Source organism: Pleurodeles waltl, chromosome 6, assembly GCF_031143425.1.
Source record: "Pleurodeles waltl isolate 20211129_DDA chromosome 6, aPleWal1.hap1.20221129, whole genome shotgun sequence".
Taxonomy (NCBI): Eukaryota; Metazoa; Chordata; class Amphibia; order Caudata; family Salamandridae; genus Pleurodeles; species Pleurodeles waltl.
Window position 1 is genome coordinate 1,051,555,880 of NC_090445.1, and position 15,818 is coordinate 1,051,571,697.

The following is a 15,818-nucleotide window of genomic DNA, read 5'->3' on the forward strand; positions in this document are numbered from 1 at the left end:
TTTTTGTGCAGGAAGGGGCACCTTCCTGAACCAAAATAATCCTGAGAGGCATTTTCCTGGGAGGTATTCTCTCTTTCTATGTGTGCTGCAACATGCAGCACACATAGAAAGAAGACACAACGAGGAGAAATAAAGATATTTCTCCTTGTTGCGCCTGCCCTGGGGAGGCATACAGTTTTGACGCATTCCCAGGTTTACATATTCTTGTAAATATGGGAATTCATCAGACCTCTTGGGTGTTCCACGTGAACACCCACTGCAACACCCATGGTACGCCTCCCTGATGCAGTGTAAGGCAAAGCAGTAACCCGTGCTGCATTGCCTTACACTGTATATACACGGCTGTGAAGGCCATGAGAGTGGCTTTGCCTGGCCTTGTAGATCTGGGCCTGCACTACACGCTACCAGTGTGTCACAAAAAGTGACACATCAACGGCGCTGGGGGCCTTTAAATATGCTCCTTGGTTAGAGACAATGCCATCTGCAACTTAGACAAGAGACTCCCTGTAGTCCTGTCGCACTCAAAGAAACATAGTCCATTAGACTGTGTCCTGGACAGACTGAGGACACCACTTAAGTAGAACTACTACATAATCAGGGCACCACCAAGTTGTAAAACTTGTCCATTAAAAGTTCCTCTAACTGCAACTCAACCCTGGTGAGCCTTATTCATAATATATGCCTCTCTGCAATCACCCACTGGATGAATGAAATGCCTGGTATTATGGTAAAAAGAGAGCATGGTGCGAGAAAGCATCTAAAGTATGAGGCAACCTTGTATCTTCCTTCAGCAACCTCATAGATGTTCTAGCCAACAATGTAAGCTGTGTAGCACTTGACTTCACTTTTGAATTTAGATACACCCAGCAGACATGTGGCTGGACTTTCCACAGTTCGTTGTTGTAGGAGGCTGGACTGGCTTGTAGTGAGTACCAAGGGGTACTTACACCTTGCACCAGGCCCAGGTATCCCTTATTAGTGTAGAGGGGTGTCTAGCAGCTTAGGCTGATAGAAAAGGTAGCTTAGCAGAGCAGCTTAGGCTGAACTAGGAGACAAGTGAAGCTCCTACAGTACCACTAGTGTCATATGCACAATATCATAAGAAAACACAATACACAGATATACTAAAAATAAAGGTACTTTATTTTTATGACAATATGCCAGAAGTATCTCAGTGAGTACCCTCAGTATGAGGATAGCAAATATACACAAGATATATGTATACAATACCAAAATATGCGGTAATAGCAATAGAAAACAGTGCAAACAATGTATAGTCACAATAGAATGCAATGGGGGCACATAGGGATAGAGGCAACACAAACCATATACTCTAGAAGTGGAATGCGAACCACGAATGGACCCCAAACCTATGTGACCTCGTAGAGGGTCACTGGGACTGTAAGAAAACAGTGAGGGTTAGAAAAATAGCCCACCCCAAGACCCTGAAAGGTGGGTGCAAAGTGCACCTAAGTTCCCCAAAGAGCACAGAAGTCGTGATAGGGGAATTCTGCAGGAAAGACCAACACCAGCAATGCAACAATGATGGATTTCCAGACGAGGGTACCTGTGGAACAAGGGGACCAAGTCCAAAAGTCACAATCAAGTCAGGAGTGGGCAGATGCCCAGGAAATGCCAGCTGTGGATGCAAAGAAGCAGCCACTGGATGGTAGAAGCTGAGGATTCTGCACGAACGACAAGGGCTAGAAACTTCCCCTTTGGAAGATGGATGTCCCACGTCGTGAAGAGTCGTGCAGAAGTGTTTTCCCGCAGAAAGACCGCAAACAAGCCTTGCTAGCTACAAAGGTTGCAGTTAGGGTTTTTGGATGCTGCTGTGGCCCAGGAAGGACCAGGATATCACCAATTGCGTGAGGGGACAGAGGGGGCGTCCAGCAAGACAAAGAGCCCACTCAGAAGCAAGCAGCACCCACAGAAGTGCAGGAACAGGCACTACGAAGTGGAGTGAATTGGTGCTCACCCGAAGTTGCACAAGAGAGTCCCACGCCGCCGGAGGACAACTCAGGAGGTCGTGCAATGCAGGTTAGAGTGCCGGGGACCCAGGCTTGGCTGTGCACGAAGGAAATCCTGGAAGAGTGCACGGGAGCCAGAGTAGCTGCAAAACACGCGGTTCCCAGCAATGCAGTCTGGCGTGGGGAGGCAAGGACTTACCTCCACCAAACTTGGACTGAAGAGTCACTGGACTGTGGGAGTCACTTGGACAGAGTTGCTGAGTTCAAGGGACCTCGCTCATCGTGCTGAGAGGAGACCCAGAGGACCAGTGATGCAGTTCTTTGGTGCCTGCGGTTGCAGGGGGAAGATTCCGTCGACCCACGGGAGATTTCTTCGAAGCTTCTAGTGCAGAGAGGAGGCAAACTACCCCCACAGCATGCACCACCAGGAAAACAGTCGAGAAGGCGGCAGGATCAGCGTTACAAGGTCGCAGTAGTCGTGTTCGCTACTTTGTTGCGGTTTTGCTGGCTTCCAGCGCGGTCAGCAGTCGATTCCTTGGCAGAAGGTGAAGAGAGAGATGCAGAGGAACTCTGATGAGCTCTTGCATTCGTTATCTAAGGAATTCCCCAAAGCAGAGACCCTAAATAGCCAGAAAAGGAGGTTTGGCTACCTAGGAGAGAGGATAGGCTAGCAACACCTGAAGGAGCCTATCAGAAGGAGTCTCTGACGTCACCTGCTGGCCATGGCCACTCAGAGCAGTCCAGTGTGCCAGCAGCACCTCTGTTTCCAAGATGGCAGAGGTCTGGAGCACACTGGAGGAGCTCTGGGCACCTCTCAGGGGAGGTGCAGGTCAGGGGAGTGGTCACTCTCCTTTCCTTTGTCCAGTTTCGTGCCAGAGCAGGGCTGAGGGATCCCTGAACCGGTGTAGACTGGCTTATGCAGAGATGGGCACCATCTGTGCCCATCAAAGCATTTCCAGAGGCTGGGGGAGGCTACTCCTCCCCAGCCCTGACACCTTATTCCAAAGGGAGAGGGTGTAACACCCTCTCGCTGAGGAAGTCCTTTGTTCTACCTTCCTGGGCCAAGCCTGGCTGGACCCCAGGAGGGCAGAAACCTGTCTGAGGGGTTAGCAGCAGCAGCAGCTGCAGTGAAACCCCGGGAAAGGCAGTTCGGCAGTACCCGGGTCTGTGCTAGAGACCCGGGGACTCATGGGATTGTCTCCCCAATACCAGGATGGCATTGGTGGGGCAATTCCATGATCTTAGACATGTTACATGGCCATATTCGGAGTTACCATTGTGAAGCTATAAATAGGTAGTGACCTATGTATAGTGCACACGTGTAATGGTGTCCCCGCACTCACAAAGTCCGGGGAATTGGCCCTGAACAATGTGGGGGCACCTTGGCTAGTGCCAGGGTGCCCACACACTAAGTAACTTAGCACCCAACCTTTACCAGGTAAAGGTTAGACATATAGGTGACTTATAAGTTACTTAAGTGCAGTGTAAAATGGCTGTGAAATAACGTGGACGTTATTTCACTCAGGCTGCAGTGGCAGGCCTGTGTAAGAATTGTCAGAGCTCCCTATGGGTGGCAAAAGAAATGCTGCAGCCCATAGGGATCTCCTGGAACCCCAATACTATGGGTACCTCAGTACCATATACTAGGGAATTATAAGGGTGTTCCAGTATGCCAATGTAAATTGGTAAAATTGGTCACTAGCCTGTTAGTGACAATTTGGAAAGAAATGAGAGAGCATAACCACTGAGGTTCTGATTAGCAGAGCCTCAGTGAGACAGTTAGTCATAACACAGGTAACACTTACAGGGCACACTTATGAGCACTGGGGCCCTGGCTGGCAGGGTCCCAGTGACACATACAACTAAAACAACATATATACAGTGAAATATGGGGCTAACATGCCAGGCAAGATGGTACTTTCCTACAGTTGTCCCATAGTCCTGCCATGTCTGTCAGCTAATCTCTTCTGAAACTGCGAAACATCTGGATATATCCATGTCATCTGTAGGAATGTGGAACCCCTTGATTCACATTTATGACATACATATGGCTTGCTAGACTCTGATTTCAGTAACATGGCAGGAATAACATGAGTACGATGAACAGTATTCAACTTTATGAGATGGAAACTGGCATTACTTAAGAATTTTCTCATGTATTTTACAACCTTATTCCAGTTCCGTTCCTTCATCTCCACATCACAATCCCTGATCTGTGTAAATTCATTGATATTACCCTCCTTGGAATATCTTCTCAAAGCATCCAATAGAGTTTTCTGATCAATCGCTTTGATATCACTGTGTCTGGCATAGCAGTTATAAGGTGATGTTGCCAGTGTGTGTAGAAATATTCCCTATGTGTTCATGGCCACTTTAGAAAGTTTACTGTAGCATATATATTCTATGGGGTCACTTGACACATCTTCTGCACCCTTCATAGGTGACAAACTGTCCATTTTCATATATATCTACCATCATCATGTAACCCACTATTTTGCATTGCTTAGTGTCCATGTCTTTTGCCGCCTGATTACAGTATAGCAATCCTAGAAGGGGCCTATGCAGTAAATCACATTGGAACTTTTCATAATCTTGTGGTTTGCCTCTAGAGCGTCCTTTTCATCATGATGAGATATGGCTTTGTCATGTTCATTATCTTCGCAAATAGAAGACTTAGCACATCTACTACCAACATAAGAGTTACATCTAGCCCACTGGTTTTGTGAGGGAGATCTTGTGGTCATCAACAATCATCATTGTGGAAATTATTGAGAACAATAGAATTCTCACAGCTAGAGCTTCGTGTCTATTTAGTCAGATGAGCATTGTGAGGATACAGCTGATTTGTGGCCCATGTAGACTGCAAATTTGACCTTGAGAAATAGGGACTAGGAGACGGACTTGTGTTTGCTCTTCACTTCTCTGGGGTCAGAGGGGAGGCCTCCATAGTATGCAAAACTAGTTAGGGGTATTTGATAAGAAGACGAGAAGAACATCCATTAATGGTTCCTCTTGGTAAAATAGATGTCTGTGAAACGGTTGCATGGTTCTTCACTTTGTAGGAAGCTATTCACAAATGTAAACTTACACGTGAGTGGATCCACATGTATAGATTTACTTTTGCACTTTTCATTAACTCTACTGATTTCAGCTCTTCAACATTTATGAGTGGAAATTTAATCAAATGTGTATATTTACATGTTTTTCTTAAGATGTAAATAAACAAATCCCACCTAAAGTATAATATTAATATTTACTAATTATGTAGCAAAAAGTATTTAAAGTTATGTAAAGAATTATTTTAAATTATGCTTGTATTTTTGTAATTTAAAAAATAAATGTTAAATGTTATCTGGTGTGGTAATTATAGAGGGCAGTTTGTGAATACCAAGGGCCTTACACTTTTATAGGTTTGTGCATGTACCTCACAAAACCCCTCCCTAGCCCTCTCCTAAACTCGTCTGACCTGTCCCTAAACCACTTCCATTGATTTGTAAATGCTTCCTATTTTCTAGCCACTCCTAGCTGTCCCTTATACATTCACTACTAAATGATATACCTACGTATTCAGAGATCCCTACAGAGATCTCCTCACATAAACAACAGGAGAAGCAGAGGGGTCGACCTCTGCCTGTAGGTTAGTGAATACCATATTGTAGTGTGTTAGTAGTACTGTTGTAGTACTACTAAACATACTAAACATGCAGTTTGTGAATAGGTCCCAGAGTCTTCTACCTGGTATTTTAAGTATCTAAGTGCAATGGGGTGAATATACGTCAGAGAGGAGCTTTCAAGGTCATGAGCAAACTTAAAAGTCCATTATATGCTTAATATTTGCTTGCAGTTCTGAGGAATAGACCGATCACTGGGACGGGTTTGGGTGGGGCACAAGGAACTGCAATATGATTATGTGGGTGTGGTTTAAATCTTTCTCCCCATAACCTTTGCATCATGTAACTCTGTAGGCTATTGAGGTGGCTCCCAAAATGCTGTGAGTGAGCCACATAATTCGTGAAATGTGTTTCTGTAGTTTCTTCTCCATTAAGCAGTGTAGTTATAGTACTTACCCGATGATGGGGTTATTTCCTTTTATATTACTCACTGATATCATGATTAATATTTCTTTTCTTACTCTGCCTCACCTAAGGCTTCAGGCATGCCATGGATACCATGCTACTTACTCAGAAGTATGCCCAATAGATCATGTGATCTGTTTATTTGGAGTTTGGCACTTTCTGACAGAGAAGTAGAGGTGCTATTAAATATGTTTTATTTATTCACGGAGGATATCATTTTTTTGTCTGTCATTCAGCCTACTCTGAGATTGCTATATTATTTTGTCAGTCTAATTATTTTGATCTATATTAAATTCAATTACTTCATTTGTTGCGGAACTGAAATGATGTGCCTTATGCCTGATGCAACCCTTTTAATATCTGGTTTGTTGCATAATTATTCTTTAAACGTTAACTACTTTCGAACGTTTGCATGGGATGGACTTTGGGGGAGGTTATCTATTGTGTTTCTTTCTCACTCATCCAAAGAATGATAATCGAATTATTCGTTTACACCTTCCACGGTAATCTAATCCAGCACCACATTTCAGTGTGTTCCCATTGCTGTGACCTCCAACCAGTGGGTGGTAGAATGCAATGAAAAGATAGATTTGACTTGTGAGAAGAGGGTCATGGGTTGGGTGAAAGGTGCCCCAAAGCATGACAAAGGGTGAATATGAAGGTTGATTAGTACTCCTATCGAATGTATCTCAGGCATTCGCTGGTTGGTGACAAGCTTTGCATTCCTGAAACGGTAGCACTTTCCTTTACTGCAGTTCTTGTGTCATCAGTATAGCAGCAAAACAAGAGTCCCCTCTTCTCTTTCTCATCCGCCTCTCTCCCTTTAATATCGACAGAATAAAAGAATAAACCATAGGAGACGTGTCACTTCTTTAAGGATGCTGGTCTTCTTTACCAAAAGTAAATTATGAGTATTGTGGATAGTGTTGGTGAACTTTTCCATTACCATTAATGCCTTGATATTAATATACTGCTTGGTTTACGTAGGACCTTTTGTGTTTCCTTTCTATGAAGGAGATAGACTTTTTAAAATAAAATATTATCTTTTTTTCTGGCCATCCAGAACTGCGAAGAATGATTGCAACACCACATCTGCTAAGTCAGTATTTGAGGTGTGAGAAATTGAATTTTGGGTGTGTGTGGGGTGGGGGCGTTTTACGGGAAATTATGTAAAATTCGGTTTGCTGGTCTCTTGAATCAAAATTTAGTCAGGGGAATATATGGTGTAAAAATTTTACTTGGGCATCCATCGGACATTCGTTCAAGAGAAAATAGCTCTTGAGCAAGACATGTTCCTCATGAACCAGTCTTCTGTGGTAAACAAAACCGCATATAATCACATAATGCAACATTTCACTGATTTCAGCAAATTTTCTGACGTTTGCCTAATGGGAAATTCTATAATTCTAAAAATTCCAACTGTGAGGTTTAAAGTTCGCATAGGCATAGATTTGCTCTCTGTGGCCACTACAATAAACAGACTCCGAGTAAAAACAACGTGGGGTGAAGGTCAGAAATAGAACAAACAAACAATTCAAGGCTCTGCCTGAGCCAGTAGGTCATATTTTCGCAGACCAGCTACTCTATTACTCAATATTGAGACTGACGTGCCACTGACTGGTAGGACATGGACTATTTGACTCACAAAACGACCGTGATGAACCACTAATTCAGTCACCCAAAAGAAAACATACCGTTACAGATTTACAGCTGATTACTGTAACGTGGAGGCAGGGATGCCTTTTAGTCATTACACATTCCTGTGTTGTAGACTGCTTCTCTGTTGCAATAATTACTGTAGTGTTAAAATCTTAACTCAAGCCCCCGTACATAAGAATTATGTGATCATTACTTAATATAATTTAATAATGATATTAACATCTGGCACAGTACGCAGCAGGCCTCGCTGGGGGATTTAGGAAGCACCGCTGTGGAGCTTATTTCGCGATCATCAGAATTTGGAACAAGAAAAAGCGCAAGCTTGAAGTCGGTCCTTTAGATGAAACTGAAGGGGAACCATTAAATAATAAAAATCTAGGGAAATACTGGTGTGTGCAAAATAAATCCACATGGTTAAGAGCCACAGATGATTAATTGCAGATGGGAATGAACAATGACACTTCCTGGGTGTGTGCGTGTTACAATTGTAAATGATCACGTGATTACAAGGTCTAATATAACATAGATTGGAAGCCACATTCAAGAAACAGATATTTCACATACTTAGTAAGAATATTATTTAAATCCTCCACACTTTACAATGGAAGAAATGATTAGTGGGAGATACAATCATGTGAATACAACATTGGGCCTGATTTAGAGTTTGGCAGAGGGGTTACTCTGTCACAGCGGTGACAGATATCCCATCTGCCAAAATACAAATCCCATAGGATATAATGGAATTTATATTTCAGCAGAAAGGATGTCCGTCACTGTTTTGAGGGAGTAACCCATCTGCCAAACTGTAAATCAGGTCCAACCTGGTGGCAAAATATGTAAGGTGCTCACTGTCACACCAAAGTGAGGCCTCTGCTCTAGATTCTATGGAATGCTTATAGCACTACAACTATGTCTGTTATAACCTTTAACAAAAGTAAACTTTTTTTTCAAATTCTGTCCATTTTACTTAAACGAAGTAGTGCATCAGTTAAAAAAAAATCTACTTCTCTTTTTTAAAAGTTTTTAAGTTTCATTGAGAGCTAGAAGTGGCCTACTAGACCATTACCTACTCCCCTACACACTTTTCTTTAACATTCAAAAAGGGGCTCCCAAGACAACCACTCCCCTTTTGTGAATGGTGTTCCACTGCAGCTTATTCATCAGTAATTTTTCAACTTTTTACAGCTTGATTTTCATCACAAAACATTGATACATTTGATACCTATTTGGTATCTGGAAGGAATTCTTACAAAACACCACTTCCAAATACTAAATCAATGTGGTGTTTCAATCCTGACTACTAAACTGGGATTAGTAATTAGTACAGCAAAGAAAACTCTTAATCTCAGTGCTGTAAGCCATGCAAATAGTTTCTACAACTGGCTTGTAGACTGAAAGGGGTATCACATTATTTGATTGTTTTTTATATTTCAAAAGCTACTGAACAGATTTACACCTATTAACAAAAATGGTGCTTTCTGGACCTACCTTTTTGCCAAATTTGATGTAATTCTGTCCACGGGTAAGAGATGTAGTTGTGTCTAAAATCCTTATGGGAAATTGCATGGAGGAAAATGCGTTTTGCCCCCCACCTATTTTTCTCGCCTCCTGCTTGCCGAATCACCTTAAACCTTTCCAGATAACTATGTCATAACTATAACTACCTACTGGTGACTGCCAGTAGGTAATACACTTATATATACATCTATATATATATGTGTGTGTGTGTGTGTGTGTGTGTGTGTGTGTGTGTGTGTGTATATATATATATATATATATATATATATATATATATATATATATATATATATATATATATATATAAAAAAAAAGCAACAAGTAAACACAGGTGAAGGGGAAGTCAATCTAGTGGTGTATGGATGTAAAGCACTGTCAAGGAATACTGAATACAACTGGTGTGTTTTTACTGGCCTGGCCTGGTTCCAAGGCTGGCTGGTGGAGAACATGTTTCTGCTTTCTCAGAATACAATACCACCTCCACTAATTAGTGCAATGAACCATTCAATGTGAATTGTCCTGTGGGTGTTTTGGTAATGTTGTGGCGATACATGGTAACACTTAAGAAATTTGTGCCTGTATATGTAGGCACTGAAAATGTGTCTCCAATGTGGGGTTACAATGTCAGTGTCCACCTACCCCTTCACCTGAACATGGTGGGTGGTCCAGGGGATCCTATAAAAGGCTAATATATTTTTATAAGGTCATTGCTAAGAATATGTTTGACACAGCACAGTGATGTAACAAAGGTGAACCCTACATATATGACAGACATAATTTTGTTAGTATGTCTGAATAATTAAGAATGCTTTATGTTTTTCTGGACTGTTGACCAATTTTCACTATTTCTCGTACCTTGATGTACTGTGTCTATACAATGTGGCTGCATGTGGAGGCTAGAGCCTCATTCAGGGAACCCCGGTATGCTAACAATAACCCGACAGGAGATACCAATATTGGCGATACCAGAACATCACCATCAACATAAATAAGAATGGTTTAAATGGTTTCACTATTTACAATGTTTGAATCTGTTTTTGGATAAATATGTATGTGTTTTATTAACAGCAATAAATCAGATGCAGAGATAATCAACATTCAATGGATAGACACAAACCAGGCCTGAAGAAGACCGTGGTATGACAAATGTTTTGACCATTTTTATGCATATGCCATTTCATAATGTCATCCCTGCCCAATCCAAGACACAGCTACAAATTTGGTGCAAGCAAATCAATTCAGAGAGCACAATTTTTCAAAATGTCCTACCTGAGAAACTGGCTGAAGGCTTTATAGTTGGTCAGGGTGTGGTAATCGTCTTCTGAGAAAACATAGTCTACATTATCCAAACCCCATTCTTCCATTAGCTGAGCAGACGATTTGGGATCCTTAAAGTAAAGATTAACACACAGATTTAAGGCTATGTGAGTGCCATCCATAGAGTATTGGTGTGCAGTATTCAAATATAGCAGAACATGCCTTATATGTTTTGTTGATTTTAGAGCATGTACAACACTTGTACTATTTTTAGCCATGTTTGTGAAGAAGACAAAGATTGGGGCAATCAACAATTATATCAAACAAATATTAAGTAAAAAGCCCTTAGTGACATAAGTCAACTGACTGGAGGTGAATCCCATAACTTCATGAAATGCATTACTGTACAGAAAATATGGCAAATTATTCTGAAGTTTAGATTTGGTCAGATACTTGTACTTGATCTGAAAGGGACTGAAAAAGAATAAACAAGCTTAAGACACAACAAAGATGATCAGAAGAAAGTAGAATATGTCTTTATGATCAAGTAAAGGCTAGACCACCAAAAATCTTGCAGATGAATTGTCAGTTTCTTGGACATAACTAAACATGTTTTCATCTTTGCAGAAGGAAGGAATTCTCCATCTCAAGATAAAAATTCTTACTAAACATGCACAAAAAGCACCATACACACACACACATCAAGAAAAATGTCACAAATGTCAGGCTTTTCCCTGGTCCCTGCATTTGCAGGACTAACCTAGCAGCCACAAAGGGGATTTAATGTTCTCCACTGACATTGAACCTCAGCCTGCAATGGAGAGTTCACCTCGTAAGCTTCCATGACTCTCCAGATGCAGCATGAGCAGCTATAAAGTAACTCTTGGATGCCATATTTGAAAACTTTGCACAAATGCTTCTTTCTCTGATGTTAGTGCAATCTGTAACTACAAAATATCCACACATTTTAATTCTGAATTGCCATTTGAAGGCACGTGTGACCCTTCATACATACAAAAATTTTAGTGAGCTGGTAAATATGAACATTGCATTCACATCTCCAAAGGTGTTATAATGAACTACCCTCAGTTACAACTGCACCTGCTGCCTCACAATCTGCAGTCTTGATACCTCTTAAAGTTGAATGTTTAGTTATTCAATATCAAACATGCTTGTGATTTAATTTGGCTTGATTCACAGATTTTCATAGGGACGCTATTGAGCAACTGTGCATACTCTTCTGTTTCCAGGAGTAGGGCTTGATCCGCAGTAATTAACAGTGGGCAAAACCTACAGACAAGAATATCTCATTTTTTACAGAGTATTATTTAAAAAATAAATTTTCAAATTTCTGATAGCTCAGTGGGCAATCTGTTAGACCTGTCAGCACTAGGGTGGCTTTCCTACAAACCTTTTGCCTGTTTCCTCTTTATGTTTTTTTGCTTCACTTCGTTTTTGTTGGCCTTCAGAATCTGTGCACTTTACCACTGCTAACCAGTCTTAAAATGCTTATGCTCACTCTCCTAAACATGGTTAAATTGGCTTGCACATGATTGGCATACTTTTAATTTTCTTACGAGTTCCTTATAGACCTACTAGTGGGCCTGTAACACGTAGGCCCAGATTTAAGAAAAATGATGCACAACCGAGCTACGCTAGCGCAGTTGTGTGTCAAAACAATTAACGCCGGCTAACAACATTTCCTTGCGCCATCTGTGCGTCGTATTTAGAAAAAGACGCACCATGGCGCTAAGGAAAGGTTAGCGTAAACAAAATTACACTAACCTTTGCGATACTTCGTAGGGAAAAATTTCACTAATACGGCAAAAGTGGCGTTAGCATGATTAGCAGCAGTTTTTTATGCTAATCATGATAGCGCCATATTTTGCAGCATTAGCGGAAAAAAAATCCTGCGGGGGAAAAAAAAAACAACAAGGACCAAAGATGCAGAATACAGGACAGAAGAGACCCCAATTAGGCCAGTACAAGCCAGGATGGACCAACAAAATCTCAGGAGGAGAAAAGGAAGCGGAAGTGTCACTTCAGTGATGGTGAGAATGACATCTTGGTCAGAGAGGTGACCGAGCAACATCACCAGCTTCTTGTTACCTCCAAATTGCCAATAGGTAGGAAGAAGGCCAAATGGCAGTCAATCATTAATAAAGACAACAGTGTGGCAGAGGTGAAGAGGACTGTCATCGAATGTAAGAAGCGCTGGCATGATTGCAAAAGCAGAATTAAAGAGAAATTGGCCAGGAACAGAAAGACAGCACTGCAGACTGGAGGTGGAAGTCCCATACCCCTGGGGGACCTGGATGAGCTGAAGGTGATGGTGGCAGCGGACATCCTGGAGGAGCTGGTACCCAAAGTCACAGGACAGGGCAGACTTCCAAGTCCTACCATAAATGCAGGGGACGTTGCAGTGGGGGGCAATTCTGCAACTAACAAATGGCAGAAGGGGGAGGCACATAGGACACACTGAATGAATGCAAAAGGCTTGCACCAGGACACAATAATGCCCAAACACTTCTAATGCCCTCCCACCCTACCCCCTATATGCACAGACCACTATCCAACCCACGGATCAATCCCTACACTGTTGCAGCTGAACCACCTGCCCATATGTAACATTAATTGGGCAACATGTACAACGCTTGTTGCACAGGGTGGGCCAACAAGAACTGGGAGATGCCTCCATGTACCTTTGGGATTGGCCACAAAAGTGATCAGACACCACATATGGGGCATGTCTGTGATCATCATCTGTGCTGCTTTACAAGTAGCTTCCATGTCACCAAGTAGCAAGATTGCCTGTGTAATGGGAATGGTTGGTGTCGTCCACAAAGTGGCATCTTCAGGCATAACATCAGCTGCAAGTGGTCTCACTGTCTCACCGTCTCACTAGGGACACATATTTACAAGCCCTTACTGCAACATTAACATCATATTGTATGATGCCAATGTGGACTTAAGCCGCCATTCCCCTTGTGCTACCTTAGCAAAATCACATAATGAATGCATAGGTCCAGTTTGTACATCCTTGCACCACAATATGCCTGTGCCATACGATGTATGCAAAGAAATATTTCTTACGCAGGGAGGGAAGAACAAATGGGGCGGACATTCCATAAAGATTGCACTGCAGTATCTAACCTAATTTGTGAGGCCTGTCAAAGGCATATGTGAAAGTGATGCAATCATTCTAAGCAATGGACCTCTCTGTGCTTTGCTGAACAAGTGACATCAAATATAGTGCCAATGCACAATATACAATAGTAACAAAAATAATGCGTCTACTTGGGAAATGTCCACCATGGTGACCAGTAATGTAAATACAGTGGTTCCATGGTGTTGTTGGCTGGGACAAGGGTGCAGCTAGGAAAATGGTGGTCTGGCATCAATGTACTAAATACACAAAACGTTTGCCCTGTGTGTAATGCACAATGCAACACACAAAGAACAACTACGATCTTGGGAAATGCAAACTTGTCACACACCCACTTTTCACTCACACACCACCCTTGAGTTCCTGGACTGCACTGAACCAAATACAGACATGCAATATTTGTAAAGGCATTAGAAGCGGGGTGGGTCACACATGTGTTGCTTTGGAAGATCCCAAATATACACATGGAATGCTGATTACATACAGTGTCAGGTGTGAGAGGAGCACATGAGATTTAGGACAGGATAAGGTATGCAAGGTGCCTTACCTTGACATGGTACTTATGAACTACTAATATCCACCACTGGAGTGTACAGTAACAAAAGATGCATTGGTAGAAAACTATGATGTCTGTGTCTGGATTTTGTGTCACATATCTAACCATTTATGAAGAAAGACGCAGTGCAACAGCTCATCTTGCTGTGCTGCATCATGTCAAATGAGCAGGGATGTGCAGTTGTCACAGATAGTCAATGCATCCCTTTATTAACTTTGTTTATGTCACAGCATATGACAGACAATACCAACTTTGCTACACAAACTGCAAGGTGTAGGGAGGGTCCCTCTTGCCCATCCTAATGCACAAGTGCAGGAAGGTACACATCCTGCAAATTCAACTAACAGGAACGTTGTTTGCCACTTACAATGACTGATGATGATTTCAACACACATCGAAAGTAGTTCACAATAATATTACAACAATGTTGGTCACCAGTACTTCGACTACAATGCCACCTCTGATGTGGTGTCCAAACATGATGCATCCATACATCAACAGGCCTCAAAATGTGTAACGTCCTCATGCCACCTCACGTGTGTTTGAGTGATTGACGTGGGTGGGCTTTCCACATGCATCCCCCTAGCCACTTTAAGTCATGTATTCAGCATCCTGCACCACACAATATAACAATGGACTACCATGTGTCTATGTGTGCAAACAGGAAGGTCTGCCTTCCAGCAAAACAACACATATTTCAGAGATATATACAAAGCAAGCCGGGTAGTGGTGGCAAGTAAGATGCACTTCCCAAATGTGGTGACAGTATGAATGTGGCATTTTAGATAGAAAACTGTAGGTGCAATGTGGTTGAGTACACTCCACTACCCAGGAGTGTATTTTGGTGTTCAGAACAAACACTTCTACAAAGTTAATAACAGACACCACCGCACTCAGAAAGTCCATATATAAATCAGACTTTCGGTTGAAAACAGTTGCGAAATGATTTTTTATTAGAAGGCATCAGCATAGGTCCATAGAGTGATCAACGTTCCTTAACCACAGCCATCATACTCAGTTGGATAAACATCTTTGCATAAGCAAGCCAACACGTGTCTCTAAAAACGAATGCTAAATATTTTGTACATCTCCATTTGTGGTGTGTGCACAAATCCCTAACAACGCCCATAGCTTGCATATGTAACACAGTCAAATCAATGGAAGTGAAACATATGCAGAAGACCATGATAAGGTGATCAAGGTGGGGGTAACACATTGGGAAATGTAGACTGGCAGATTGTGCCAATGGCGACTCCATTGAAATAATGCTCAGGTGGCACGCTCTGCCACTAGGAGTCCATAAATGTGTGCCTTGCTGTGTGGGTCTCTACCATGTCACAAAGCCACCAGTATCAAGTAAATGATGACTCATGTCAACAGCCACCACAGTCTAATATTAGCCTTTCATTATCCCATTGCAGAGGATGAAGCCTTACCTCCCGTGGAGCTGCCTGTCCTGAATATTTCTGATGATCTGGATGACCAACTATCAACCATCAATGCTGATACTCACTAGGAATTCCTGGGTTCATTCCAGACACCATCCCCAGTAACCAGGAGGACACACAGCATTGCGGGGTCTCCACATGAACCATCCAACAACCAACACACTGCCC

The 15,818-nt window shown here is 42.2% G+C and overlaps 1 protein-coding gene across 4 annotated transcripts in view; it reads right to left on the bottom strand.

Moving 5' to 3' along the window:
- The window catches only part of CHD5 (chromodomain helicase DNA binding protein 5), a 981,350-nt gene that overhangs the window by 629,904 nt on the left and 335,628 nt on the right, over positions 1-15,818 (bottom strand). For all 4 annotated transcript variants that reach the window (XM_069239999.1, XM_069239998.1, XM_069239997.1 and 1 more), the window contains exon 4: positions 10,493-10,611. In XM_069239999.1, coding sequence (XP_069096100.1) covers positions 10,493-10,611 — 119 coding nt within the window. The remainder of the gene's footprint in view (positions 1-10,492; positions 10,612-15,818) is intronic.